Source organism: Salmo trutta, chromosome 4 (genome assembly GCF_901001165.1).
Source record: "Salmo trutta chromosome 4, fSalTru1.1, whole genome shotgun sequence".
Lineage (NCBI taxonomy): Eukaryota > Metazoa > Chordata > Actinopteri > Salmoniformes > Salmonidae > Salmo > Salmo trutta.
The window spans coordinates 7,107,711-7,121,590 of NC_042960.1; the positions used below are offsets into that span (position 1 = coordinate 7,107,711).

The 13,880-nt window shown below is 44.7% G+C and overlaps 1 protein-coding gene across 1 annotated transcript in view; it reads left to right on the forward strand.

The window, feature by feature from the left end:
- Positions 1-226: 226 nt before the first annotated feature.
- The window catches only part of LOC115191773 (RING finger protein 150), a 28,872-nt gene continuing 15,218 nt past the window's right edge, over positions 227-13,880 (forward strand). The window contains exon 1 of the mRNA XM_029749677.1: positions 227-1,072. Coding sequence (XP_029605537.1) covers positions 616-1,072 — 457 coding nt within the window. The 5' untranslated portion in view covers positions 227-615. The remainder of the gene's footprint in view (positions 1,073-13,880) is intronic.

Sequence of the window (13,880 nt, forward strand, 5' to 3'; positions counted from 1 at the left end):
AATATATTATGATTTGTTTAACACTTATTTGGTTACTACATGATTCCATATGTGTTATTTCATAGCGTTGATGTCTTCCCTATTATTATGCAATGTAGAAAATAGTCAAAATAAAGAAAAACCCTTGAATGAGTAGGTGTTCTAAAACGTTTGACCGGTAGTGTATATATATTTGTTTTTTTTTACTGACAACTTTGGTGGGCGAAAATAAATAATTCGCGGTCGCCTATTACCGATCCCTGTATAGCCGAACACTAGCCTTTACTATGGGGGACAGGTTCGACTATCTTCGTGATCCCCGCCCAGGTCACATGTTAAAGAAAGCTTGGCCAGCGCGCACAGCTGACTGACAACAACAACATTGCAGGCCAGTCGCTTAGGTAGCAGTAGGCAAGGTGGAGAAGCACGACTACAACCAACTGTTTAAAAACATTTCTGTCAACAACCAGAAACTACCTTTAACCAGTTGGTTTGCTGCATCACTTTTCAAGTATTTGATGTTCAGGGTAGTCCGAAATCGTAGTCGTCGAGCTTGGAAAGGGGGGAGGCTACCAGCGAGAGGCAGCTTTTAGGCTTGGTGGAGAGGGAAACACTCGCTATATCCTCGGACTGAACATGGCAATGTCCCTCATCCAAGCCTGCCGCAGTCTAGCTCTCTCAACATGGCTGCTATCCTTTTGCTTCGTGCATTTGCTGTGCCTGGACTTTACGGTGGCGGAGAAAGAAGAATGGTACACCGCGTTTGTCAACATTACTTATGTGAGTCCCGTGACTTCAGAAATCAAAACAGAGAAGACTGAGTGTGGAAGATATGGCGAGCACTCCCCCAAGAAAGAAGCAAGAGGGCAAGTGTTGATGCCTTTGCTTTTGCAAGAGAGACAAGCTTGCGACCCGAACGTTAAGTATCCCCTGCCTTATCAAAACAGTGCTTGGATGGCGTTGATAGCTGCAGGGAATTGTACATTCAGAGATAAAATTCGCAACGTCGCTGCACTCCACAACGCTTCTGCAGTCATAATTTATAACGTGGGCTCCACTAATGTCAACGATACCATAACAATGCCTCATCAAGGTAAACTACACTTTCGGGGGAGCAATGCATCATACTTATCAAGCTTACATGACTGTATGCGATGCACTGTGTCACTTGTATGAGACACTGTACTTGTCACTGTTGTGACTTGGTGACAGTTTACAAGTGCTCTGCCCTCTTATCATGTCGTTATGGCAATGGCACACATTGTTTTAGGCTGTTGAAGACTGGCAAGGCATTCATGTCAGTAAACTACAAGCTCAAAACGGTCAAACTCACTATTAAATATTGAACTAATCAACAAAGAAGCACATTGTCCATTTGCTGCCAGTTGTGCCTACAAGTGCAAATCATAACAAGATGTAAGCTCAATGCAGTCCTCAAACCCTAAACCATTTTGATGTATCATTGTCTCTCAAGACAATTGTTTGGTGAACTGATAATGTATTACATTTTATAATTCAATAGTAAACCGGCATCACTCCTCATTCATCCTAACTGTGTGATAATTATCTATGAACTACTTTTCTACACAAAAGTAGATTTTGGATTGCGTGCCTACTTTTTAAGGGAATGGGCCCCTTGTGTAAAAAATATATGTTGATATTATGCTGCATAGCCCATGCATGAACTCACCATGACACTCTGGGAGTTGTATCCACCCAACTCGTATAGACTATTGATGCATGTTTCCCTGACTGCATTGGGATATCCTACACATTCCCTATACATTTTAGCCTATATCTAATTATAATGCATATCTAATTCTTGCTGATTCTGATTCTGAACTGGGCCAAATGTTGAGTCAGGGGTTGGCATGGTACTGGCTCAGACCAGGCTGAGGCTGTTGTGTAAACTAAAGAGTTCTCCTGTAATTTCTCTCTCCGGCTCATTCTTTACCGCATCAAAATCTGACCTCACCTCGCTCCCTGTCCTTCTTCAGCACTGACAACTCACCAGGTGAAAGCCAGCCTCACGATGAGCTTCCACCATTACTGTTTTCACTTGTCAAGTATGTTCCAATCAGTGCAGATCAAGGGAGATGAAGAGACTGATTTTTTTTTTTTTTTTTGTACAATTTAGAGCCTGTCTCTCCTGCTCTCACCCTGAGCCATGTAGGAAAGAATCAAGGACAAAGAGGAGCAGAGGGGGCAGGAAGTAGGAGGATTTTAGTTTTAGGTGGACATAAATATTAATGGAAGAAGGATTTAGCACAGTTACGATTTCATCCCAAAATTATTTCAATTTTTGGGTTGTAAAACTGATTCCTGCTTTGCAAGAGATCCAAATGGCAATCCATATTGGTACAGCTTCTGTCAACTGTGTGTGTGTGTGTGTGTGTGTGTGTGTGTGTGTGCACGTAGAAGAGTGTTTGTTTGTTTTCAGAAAAAACTATCCAATTCAATGGTGACACTGAAATACCATAAATACACTTAGTGTATTTAGCCTTGACTTGAACATCTACAGAAAGCGGCAGTTACTATGACAACTTTTGTTAGACATCTGATTTCGTGTTGTTCTTTTTAGTTTAACTATCGCAGCGTAGTGGTGGGTGGACATGTTTAAGATGAGCCAGCTTGGACAGTCTGTCCATGGGAATATCTGAGCCAGCCGTTTCCCCCCAAGCACATCCAATGGACATTTTAATCAGTTGGGTATGTTATCTCTCAGTCGAAGGTGTTTCCGTCTGGTCCGGGTCCAATACTGGAGCAAGCAGAGAAGGCTTTAATAGACAAAACTGGTGTTAACTGGCTGCCAAGTTTCCACTGTAGACCACTCTCTTTCATATCTAGGCTGGGTAGGCCCCCCTAGCTCTGCAAGTGACAATTTGGTGGTGGTGGGCTCTACGGTGCAAAGGAAAAGGTCTTAGGAGAAACCTAGGGTTCGGGCATCTTATGAGTCCTACACAAAACACCCTCCTCCTCTCCTCTCTATCCCTGGTCATCCATGATCCATACATTCTCTCCACATTCCTTATCTTTTCACATGCAGTCTAGTCTTCATATACAGTACCTTGGAAAGTATTCAGACCCCTTGACTTTTTCAACATTTTATTACGTTACAGCCTTATTCTAAAATGTATTAAATATTTTGTTTTCCTGAGAAATCTACACAAAGCGAAAATGGGTTTTTAGATTTCTTTTGCCAATTTATTACAAATAAAAAACACCTTATTTAGATAAATATTCAGGCCCTTTGCTATGAGACTCAATTGAGCTCAGGTGCATCCTGTTTCTATTGATCATCCTTGAGATGTTTCTACAACTTCCTTGGAGTCCACCTGTTGTAAATTCAATTGATTGGACATGATTTGGAAAGGCACACACCTGTCAATATATGGTTCCACAGTTGACGGTGCATGTCAGAGCAAAAACCAAGCCACAAGGTCCAAGGAATTTTCCGTAGAGCTCCAAGACAGGATTGTGTTGAGGCACAGATCTGGGGAAGGGTACCAAAAATGTCTGCAGCATTGAAGGTCCCCAAGAACACAGTGGCCTCCATAATTTTTAAATGGAAGAAGTTTGGAACCACCAAGACTCTTCCTAGAGCTGGCTACCCAGCCAAAGTGAGCAATCGGGGGAGAAGGGCCTTGACAGAGCTCTAGTGTTCCTCTGTGGAGATGGAGAATCTCCCAGAAGGACAACCATCTCTGCAGCACTCCACCAATCAAGCATTTATGGTAGAGTGGCCAGACAGAAGCCACTCCTCAATAAAAGGAAAATGACAAGGTTCTCTGGTCTTATGAAACACTGATGAAACAAAGATTGAACTATTTGGCCTGAATGCCAAGCGTCACGTCTGGAGGAAACCTGGCACCATCCCTACGGTGAAGCATGGTGGTGGCAGCATCATGCTGTGGGGATGTCTTTCAGCGGCAGGAACTGGGAGACTAGTCAGGTTTGAGGCAAAGACGATAGGAGTAAAGTACAGAGAGATCCTTGATGAAAACCTGCTCCAGAGCGCTCAGGACCTCAGTCTGGGGTGAAGGTTCACCTTCCATCAGGACAATGACCCTAAGCACACAGCCAAGACAATGCAGGAGTGACTTCGGGACAAGTCTCTGAATGTCTTTGAGTGGCCCTGACAGGAGGGCCCGGACTTTAACCTGATCGAACATCCCTGGAAAGACCTGAAAATAGCTGTGCAGCAACGCTCCCCATCCAACCTGACAGAATTTGAGAGGATCTGCAGAGAAGAATGGGGGAAAAACTCCCCAAATACAGGTGTGCCAAGCTTGTAGCGTCAAACCCAAGAAGACTTGAGGCTGTAATCGCTGCCAAAGATGCTTCATGAAGTACTGAGTAAAGGGTCTGAAGACTTATGTAAATGTCATATTTCATTTTTTCTATATATACTGCTCAAAAAATAAAGGGAACACTAAAATAACACATCCTAGATCTGAATGAATTAAATAATATTTTCTTTACATAGTTGAATGTGCTGACAACAAAATCACTCAAAAATAATCAATGGAAATCCAATTTATCAACCCATGGAGGTCTGGATTTGGAGTCACACTCAAAATTAAAGTGGAAAACCACACTACAGGCTGATCCAACTTTGATGTAATGTCCTTAAAACAAGTCAAAATGAGGCTCAGTAGTGTGTGTGGCCTCCACGTGCCTGTATGACCTCCCTACAACGCCTGGGCATGCTCCTGATGAGGTGGCAGATGGTCTCCTGAGGGATCTCCTCCCAGACCTGGACTAAAGCATCCGCCAACTCCTGGACAGTCTGTGGTGCAACGTGGCGTTGGTGGATGGAGCGAGACATGATGTCCCAGATGTGCTCAATTGGATTCAGGTCTGGGGAACGGGCGGGCCAGTCCATCACATCAATGCCTTCCTCTTGCAGGAACTGCTGACACACTCCAGCCACATGAGGTCTAGCATTGTCTTGCATTAGGAGGAACCCAGGGCCAACCGCACCAGCATATGGTCTCACAAGGGGTCTGAGGATCTCATCTCGGTACCTAATGGCAGTCAGGCTACCTCTGGCGAGCACATGGAGGGCTGTGCGGCCCCCCCAAAGAAATGCCACCCCACACCATGACTGACCCACCGCCAAACCGGTCATGCTGGAGGATGTTGCAGGCAGCAGAACGTTCTCCACGGCGTCTCCAGACTCTGTCACGTCTGTCACGTGCTCAGTGTGAACCTGCTTTCATCTGTGAGGAGCACAGGGCGCCAGTGGCGAATTTGCCAAACGTCCTGCACAGTGTTGGGCTGTAAGCACAACCCCCACCTGTGGACATCGGGCCCTCATACCACCCTCATGGAGTCTGTTTCTGACCGTTTGAGCAGACACATGCACATTTGTGGCCTGCTGGAGGTCATTTTGCAGGGCTCTGGCAGTGCTCCTCCTGCTCCTCCTTGCACAAAGGCGGAGGTAGCGGTCCTGCTGCTGGGTTGTTGCCCTCCTACGGCCTCCTCCACGTCTCCTGATGTACTGGCCTGTCTCCTGGTAGCGCCTCCATGCTCTGGACACTACGCTGACAGACACAGCAAACCTTCTTGCCACAGCTCGCATTGATGTGCCATCCTGGATGAGCTGCACTACCTGAGCCACTTGTGTGGGTTGTAGACTCCGTCTCATGCTACCACTAGAGTGAAAGCACCGCCAGCATTCAAAAGTGACCAAAACATCAGCCAGGAAGCATAGGAACTGAGAAGTGGTCTGTGGTCACCACCTGCAGAACCACTCCTTTATTGGAGGTGTCTTGCTAATTGCCTATAATTAACACAACCTGACTGTGTGACTGGTTTGACGATGTGCTGTAAAATGTAGCACCCTCCTTCACAATAGGTTATGCACTGCCGGTCAGCCAATCACCCTGTTAGCATGCTGCCAAACTGCATTAGCCTGCTGCAAAAGCACTGACACACCTCCAACCAGTACAGAGTGGTGTCTGTCTGTATGGGCATCCAAGCTGTGCAGGTGATCGGGTTGCCATGAGGGTTGGCATCAATGGAATGGTTACCATTGCGGACGTTTTGGCTTCTTTTAACTGAGGATTACGCCATGTGGACCACAACAGGTAATTACATTCATATAAACCCCTTTGTTCACATTCACTGGCTGTCTCTGATAGATTCCAAGCCCTATCTGCATCATCTCCTGGACTGGACAGTGGCGTGCCAGCATGCTGGCTCCTAATGGGGAAGTGAGGAGAGATGATGGAAGGCCCTACCAGATGCCTCAGACACATGGGGCCAGCCGAGGAGAGGGGTTTGGGGGGTGGGTGGCCACCCCTGGCGAGCTCTCTGAGACCCCCATTGGGTCCCTCCCTGCTTGGCTGGCACAGGCCCAGGAGATGTGTCTGTTAAGGCGTCAGCATTCTTCAGTTCGGCTGGCGCCGAGCTCGGCTAGGCGAACCGAACAAGTGTGCTTATATACTCCCTTAAAAGACCCTCGCTTGAAAAATGAGAAAAAAGCGGCGATAGTATTGTTTGTCCATTTTGAGATGCCGTAGCCAGTATACACTTCAAAATAGTCCAAATTAATCTAAGATAACTCAAGAAATCTGTTATTCATTTTGAAGTTTTTGCTGAGGAGATCTTAGTCTCGCAATTTTACATCTAACTATGATGTTTGGTGCAGTATTTGTCTCTTGTTTAATTTTTTGCATGAAAATGAGTCATCTCTCATTGAATGACAACAGACTTTATTGAAGAATCCCTACTATTGACCAATCACAGACGAAGGGGCGTAGACTTCGGCTACTGACTTCGGCTACTGACTTCGGCTTGCCTCAAAAAAATGGTTGATTGCCTGAACAACTGAAGTGAACAAAAACATCACAAAAAGTTGGCATTATATATGCACTAACTCTTCCAAACTATTTTGCCAGGGAAGCATGTGGATACTAGCCACACCACACACACACACACACACACACACACACACACCCTTCCTGCTGAGAGGGTACAGTGGGCCGGCAGTCCCTGGGTACCTACGGAAAAGAGGAGACTGTGCTATTTCTGGGGCTGCTAAGACTCATACTCCCAGCCCTGAGACGAACATTCAGAGATGGGGAGAGAGAGAGCAATGATGAGGGAAAGGGGGACTAAAAGAAAGCGAGAGAAAGAACAGTCCTCTCGGTGAGCCAACAGAAGTGGACTGTATCGGCCAGGGTAACTGAGAGCCAAGAATCTTGTTCTCTCTCTCTCATCTTAATTAGGTTGGCCCCACCTGTGACAAAGAAAGCATACAAGGCCTTTTTGTATGAGAACATTCAGACCTCTGTGTGGACAGGACACATATGAATCCAATCAGGGCCGATCTTTATGAAAGACTTGAAATTTGCAGTCTGGCTTTGATATTGAGGGAGAGCAATGCACATGTGGAGGACATTTTCTGAGAGCTGGAATTGGCTCCCTCCCTCTGCCAGATCCTTTCGGTTTTTCTTTCCTGACCATGGTTTTTTAGGCAATTGTTTTGTCGGCCATCTTGGCTATTCAAATTTTGGTGGCTACATGTATTAATTATTTGATATTTTTATGCAAATTTTCGCTGGACAGACTAACACCGTTGATATTGAATAAGGATTTGTGCTGTTTAATTACAGCTAACCAAATACTATTATCCACTACACAGCAGGTTATGCTGCCCTCAAGGCAGCTAGCAAAAGCTAATCCTCAGCAGCACTAAACAGGTTAGCGCCCTTCCTCTAAAAATCAACTGCTCACTCGACTCGCTCTCTATTCCACCTGGCTTGCCTTATTATGCACCATCCTGGCTTATTATGCACCATCCTGGCTTATTATGCACCATCCTGGTTTATTATGCACCATTCTTGCTAAAGGGTGTCCGCAAAGAGGAGAGATTTTGGTCCAGTTCAGCCTCTGTCAGGCCATCGGTTGATAATACACACTGCTTTGATTTTTAGAAGCAGCTATTTCGTTTTTTTGTTCTTTCTCTCTCTCTAAATGAAATGGATTTGCCAACTACTTGCAGACAGTGGTGATAAAATGTGTATGACATCTTGCCTCTTGTGGAATGTCTTTGTGTCTGTATTCTTGTCTCCTTCATCTGGGTTGTAATTTCTAGCCTGGCCCCAGATCTGTTTGTAGTGTCTTGCCAACTCCTATGGTTATTGACGTTTCTATGACCATAGGAGTTGGCAAGACAGCACAAACAGATCAGGGACCAGTCTATGTAATCCAAAATCCTACCCAGATGGTAAAGATGGCTAATACCTTGAGTCTACTCTACACTACCTACTTAAGATCTCATACTTAACAGCTGAAGCATGGCCAGTGAGCAAAAGCAGCTTTGCAGACTGCAGAACTTTGTCAATGTGTTCTTTTACCATGGTCATATTGTCCTCAAGGCTCATAGAGGTGACGATGTTAATCCACTCCTTGAGGCCATGTGTTGCTACTAAACTTTTGGTATCCATGTTGGATTGTGCCCTCATGTCCAGGCAGTTTTTTTTATGCGTATCAGTTGAGGGGTATCTGGTTAGGTTAGCAAGCCCAGGATGTTTTTTTGAAGCTGTGAAGCTTTTGTCAGGGTGTAGGGCTCAGTGTTAACGTAATAGTATTAGCAGCCGTGAGATCTGTTTACCGTGCACACACAGCCTGGTTTTTCTGCCGGTGATTGTGCCGCTGATTGCATTAGGAGCGGCTACCCTTAACAGTTCTGTATGAACAAACCATGGTGCTGCTGCAACGCTCGTTGCTAATTCAGCCAACTGTGTGTGTGTGTCTGTGTGTGTGTGTGTGCGCTTGTTTGCATATAGGCCTATATGTGACGTCCTTGGACCTAATGCATTGTGCCTTGCTGTGTGTAAACCCTATATGCAGGATAACATCGTAGCCTCTGGCCTACTACCCATTGTGCACTGTTACATCACAATGTGATTTAGGCCCCGTCTCTGCCAGGACATTGGCTCCAGAGCTCTTCGTTCCTGATGCGCTTATTTCATTAGAATGCTGTGTATTATTCGATTTAGTCTAATCATTTTAGTTTTTTGGAAACAATTAGGCAATCTGAAGCTGAAAAAAAGCACACTTGCCAGTAGCCCTTTAACTTCCGTTTCAAGACAATACGCCTATGAGAAAAAGCTTCAAGAGTGCAGCTTTTGGACCCATACGAAGAGTTAGGCTAGTAAAGATTATTATTATGTAGATGATCTATTGATCTGCTCTCCTTTCTCTCCAAACACCTGTGGCTGTATGTCTCTTACGACGAACTAGTTACATATGGAGATTTATGAGCATAATAATGCATTGCGCCTTTCCCATATGAAATGTGTGGTGTCCATGAGGGACCAATCCCTGCGTCACACACACACACACCTCCAGGTTTATTTCCAGGACCACGTCATGAAACTGGGCGCCATGGCGACAGACCAAGAGAACAGAGAAACAAGAGTTGTATTCTGTCTCTTCCCTCTGTCCTTTGACCACCCTCTTTCACCCACTGTATTTTTCCCTATTCTCACTGTTAGCTAGACCCGTACAGATGTGAGTCATGCAACTCTGCCAAGGGAAATTAGCATACCGTGCATGCCGTATCCCATAGGCGGCGTGTGAGTTTCAAGTTTGGGGAAGCAAATTTTCACCAGAAAAATGCACCTTTATAATAAAGCATTCCATGCATCATCATATTTGCAGATTTATGTAAAATAGCCTACTATTCCTAATGTGATGAGTAGATTGGATAGTCATAATTTAGGCTAATAATATAACTTAATCATTGAATGCATGGCTGTAGGCTATATCAAATGTATTTATAAAGCCCTTCTTACATCAGCTGGTATCTCAAAGTGCTGTACAGAAACCCAGCCTAAAACCCCAAACAGCAAGCAATGCAGGCGTAGAAGCACGGTGGCTAGGAAAAACTCCCTAGAAAGGCCAGAACCTAGGAAGAAACCTAGAGAGGAAACAGGCTATGAGGGGTGGCCAGTCTTCTTCTGGCTGTGCCGGGTGGAGATTATAACAGATCATGGCCAAGATGTTCAAATGTTCATAGGTGACCAGCAGGGTCAAATAACAATAATCACAGTGGATGTCGAGGGTGCAACAGGTCAGCACCTCAGGAGTAAATGTCAGTTGGCTTTTCATAGCCGATCATTCAGAGTATCTCTACCGCTCCTGCTGTCTCTAGAGAGTTGAAAACAGCAGGTCTGGGACAGGTAGTACGTCTGGTGAACAGGTCAGGATTCCATAGCCACAGGCAGAACAGTTGAAACTGGAGCAGCAGCACGACCAGGTGGACTGGGGACAACAAGGAGTCATCAGGCCAGATAGTCCTGAGGCATGGTCCTAGGGCTCAGGTCCTCCGAGAGAGAGAAAGAAAGAGAGAGAGCATACTTAAATTCACACAGGACACCGGATAAGACAGGAGAAATACTCCAGATATAACAGACTGGCCCTAGCCCCCCGACACATAAACTACTGCAGCATAAATACTGGAGGCTGAGACAGATACGTTTCTTCTTTCTTTGCACAGGAACATCTTGGCCTTTTATGAACACATTTCATGCAATTCTACTACACTTTATATGACTGGAGACATTAGCAGAATCTTTTTTTAATACGACAAAAATGACAGAGTAGCCTGCTCTGCTGACACTGACAAACAGATCAATTAAAACGATGTTGTCTGATCCATCTAATCGTCCTATGAGAAGGGTAGACACATTCAGTTATGACGTTCATCTAACCTGGAGGAGAAAATTATTGTCCAAAAACTAACTTTCAAGTAGCAACCATGAAAGAGTGAATATGCGCACTCACCGGGAATATGACCCATATTTTCAGCTGGTGCTAATAAGATAGGCTATACTGTTCACTCAATTAAATTGAGAATTTTGATGACTAAAAGACAGATTAGTCTTTTCATTGTCTTTTCTTTACAGCAATAGACATTTGCTTTCCAAATGATGTTTTCCTTCAATTGTATTTTGAAATATTGCGATATGCCTGGCTGGGCTTCTACTTTTCACTGACATTCGCAACTCAACAATCATCTATGTGGGTATTTGCCAGGCGCGCTGCCCAAATTGCGGCGCCTTCTGACTGTAGGCAATGCAGTTTAAAACATAAAAATATATATATTTCACCTTTATTTAAATATTATTTAACCAGGTAGGCCAGTTGAGAACAAGTTCTCATTTACAACTGCGACCTGGCCAAGATAAAGCAAAGCAGTGTGACACAAACAACAACACAGAGTTACACATGGGATAAACAAACAAACAGTCAATAACACAATAGAAAAGTCTATATACAGTGTGTGCAAATGAGGTAAGATAAGGGAGGTAAGGCAATAAATAGGCCATAGTGGTGAAATAATTACAATTTAGCAATTAAACACTGGAGTGATAGATGTGCAGAAGGTGAATGTGCAAGTAGAGATACTGGGGTGCAAAGGAGCAAAAAAATTAATAAATAACAGTATGGGGATGAGGTAGTTGGATGGGCTATTTACAGATGGGCTATGTTCAGGTGCAGTGATCTGTGAGCTGCTCTGACAGCTAGTGCTTAAAGTTAGAGAGGGAGATATGAGTCTCCAGCTTCAGTGATTTTTGCAATTCGTTCCAGTCATTGGCAGCAGAGAACTGGAAGGAAAGGCGGCCAAAAGAGGAATTGGCTTTGGGGGTGACCAGTGAAATATACCTGCTGGAGCGCGTGCTACGGGTGGGTGCTGCTATGGTGACCAGTGAGCTGAGATAAGGTGGGGCTTTACCTAGCAAAGACTTATAGATGACCTGGAGCCAGTGGGTTTGGCGACAAATATGAAGCGAGGGCCAGCCAACAAGAGCATATAGGTCGCAGTGATGGGTAGTATATGGGGCTTTGGTGACAAAACGGATGGCACTGTGATCGACTGCATCCAGTTTGCTGAGTAGAGTGTTGGAGGCTACTTTGTAAATGACATTGCCGAAGTCTAGGATCGGTAGGATAGTCAGTTTTACGAGGATCCACAGCTTATATTTTTTTAAAGAAGCTAATGATCCTCTGTGGCCAAATCATGCTTTCTAGTGTAATAGCTTATTTTGAATAATTTTATGAGTTTCTGTATCGACAGGAGTAAGATAATTAGGCTATATAATTTACTTTAGGGGAAGCTTAGCTCCTAGCCTTATGGACGCACCGACTGTGTTGTATGCCAGTCTTTTGGCGGTTTTAAATCCGCATGTGTTAGTGAATATATTTCAGTCTCTGGAGTAAAGTCCAATGTTCCTTCTCTAAACCTGGAATTCATTAGTGAGTGGGTTGACTGAGTCATCCATTTTTGAATGCTTTGCTGCTTGCTTTGTGCCTTTCTTGGGCTAAAAGTTTTGCAGCTACTTTTTATTTCTTCAGTCACCGCTTTTTCCAACCTGTCTTTGTCTGTTCTGCAGTGATAATATGGTGTTGCCACCTGCTAGTTGCCAACTTTCCTCTCGCACTCTTTTTTTCTTTCTCTCTCTATCCATCCCCAGGGTATGCTGATATAATGGCCTTGGCCACTCTCAGACCTCCGCCGGGTGCCGAGGGTATCCCACAATGCCCTGTGGCTGGCGGGCAGCCCGGGCGGCGGTGGTGGCAGAGTGAACGAGCCTCTCCTTTAGAAATTACTGATAGATGGAGGTGAAGACGTGAAGCACCCTGGGGCTTCTGTGTTCCTGTGGCTCCGCACAGACGCCATGGTAATAAGGCCGCAGAATCCTAGAGGAAATTATGTCACCGAGTTCCAAAGGCTAATGAGTCACTTAGGCCTTTAACGACACAGACATCATCCCACCTCAATGTGTGGCTGCAGATGGAGTGTAATCTCTTGTCTGGGATTTTAAACCACTCAGACACCTCTGATAGATAGGCTATACTTCCTATCACTCTCACCTCACCTCCCAATGCTTCAGTCAGTGGTTAAAGTGTGTCCGTGTCCGATAGACAGGTAGGCAGTACATACTGTAGCTGCAAGTTAAGGCACTCGGAGTCTTGCCTCGCTGAAGCTTTTTGGCCTGCTTCTTATGAACGTGAATGGCGGCCATTTTGAAATCTTGAGGGGAATCGATTGTGTTATTTAGTGTGTTAGCTTAGGACTTCGCCTACTTGAAGGATATTTTATCACTGTAATTATAATTTTCTGTGTGAAGAAAGGGTGTATCGAAGCTATAGTATCTTTTGGTGTGACGGTTGAGGATTGTGTGAAGTGTCAGGTCACAGGCCATAGGGAGAGGGGCTAGCTGAGAGGTGAGGATGAGAATAATGTCTGGTGGGAGGCCCTGTCAGAACTTGCTGGTTTCAACTCTGAAAGGAGTTAACTGATGTGTTAAAAAAAGTGGCATTTCTATTGTCCGTGACCTTGATAACATCCAACTCAACAACCTTCGACTCAGTTGTGAAAGTGTTAAAATATCCTTGGTGGTTACAATTTTCCACTCTGTTGACTATCTGGTGGTGTGAACTAATGGCTTTGCTATGAAATTATGTTCCCTTGTAGAGTGTCTGGGGGGGGGGGGGGGGGGGGTTGTACTTTGTTTGACCCTAAATGAGTTACCGATCAAACCTTTTTAGTGGCAGCTGGGCCTGACCTAATTGTCAATTGGACTGTGTTATCAAAGTGGTCTGGTATTGTGACACCAGTGATGTGAAATCTTGAAAACGTTTCTGATAGAAATGTCAGCTAATGAATAGAGCTGATATGATTCCTTACTCTGTGACTAACAAATCATTTCTGTTCGACGGATACAGATTTGTTCTAAATCTGTAACATTTTTCTCCCTTCTTAACAGGACCCCAGGGCTCTGACCCAGACATGGAGAGTCAGGGGTTTGTTTTGTTAGCTCTGCGTCCTGTCTCTGCCTGAATGAACTCCCAGTAGGCTAGCCTAATGCTAATTACTCACT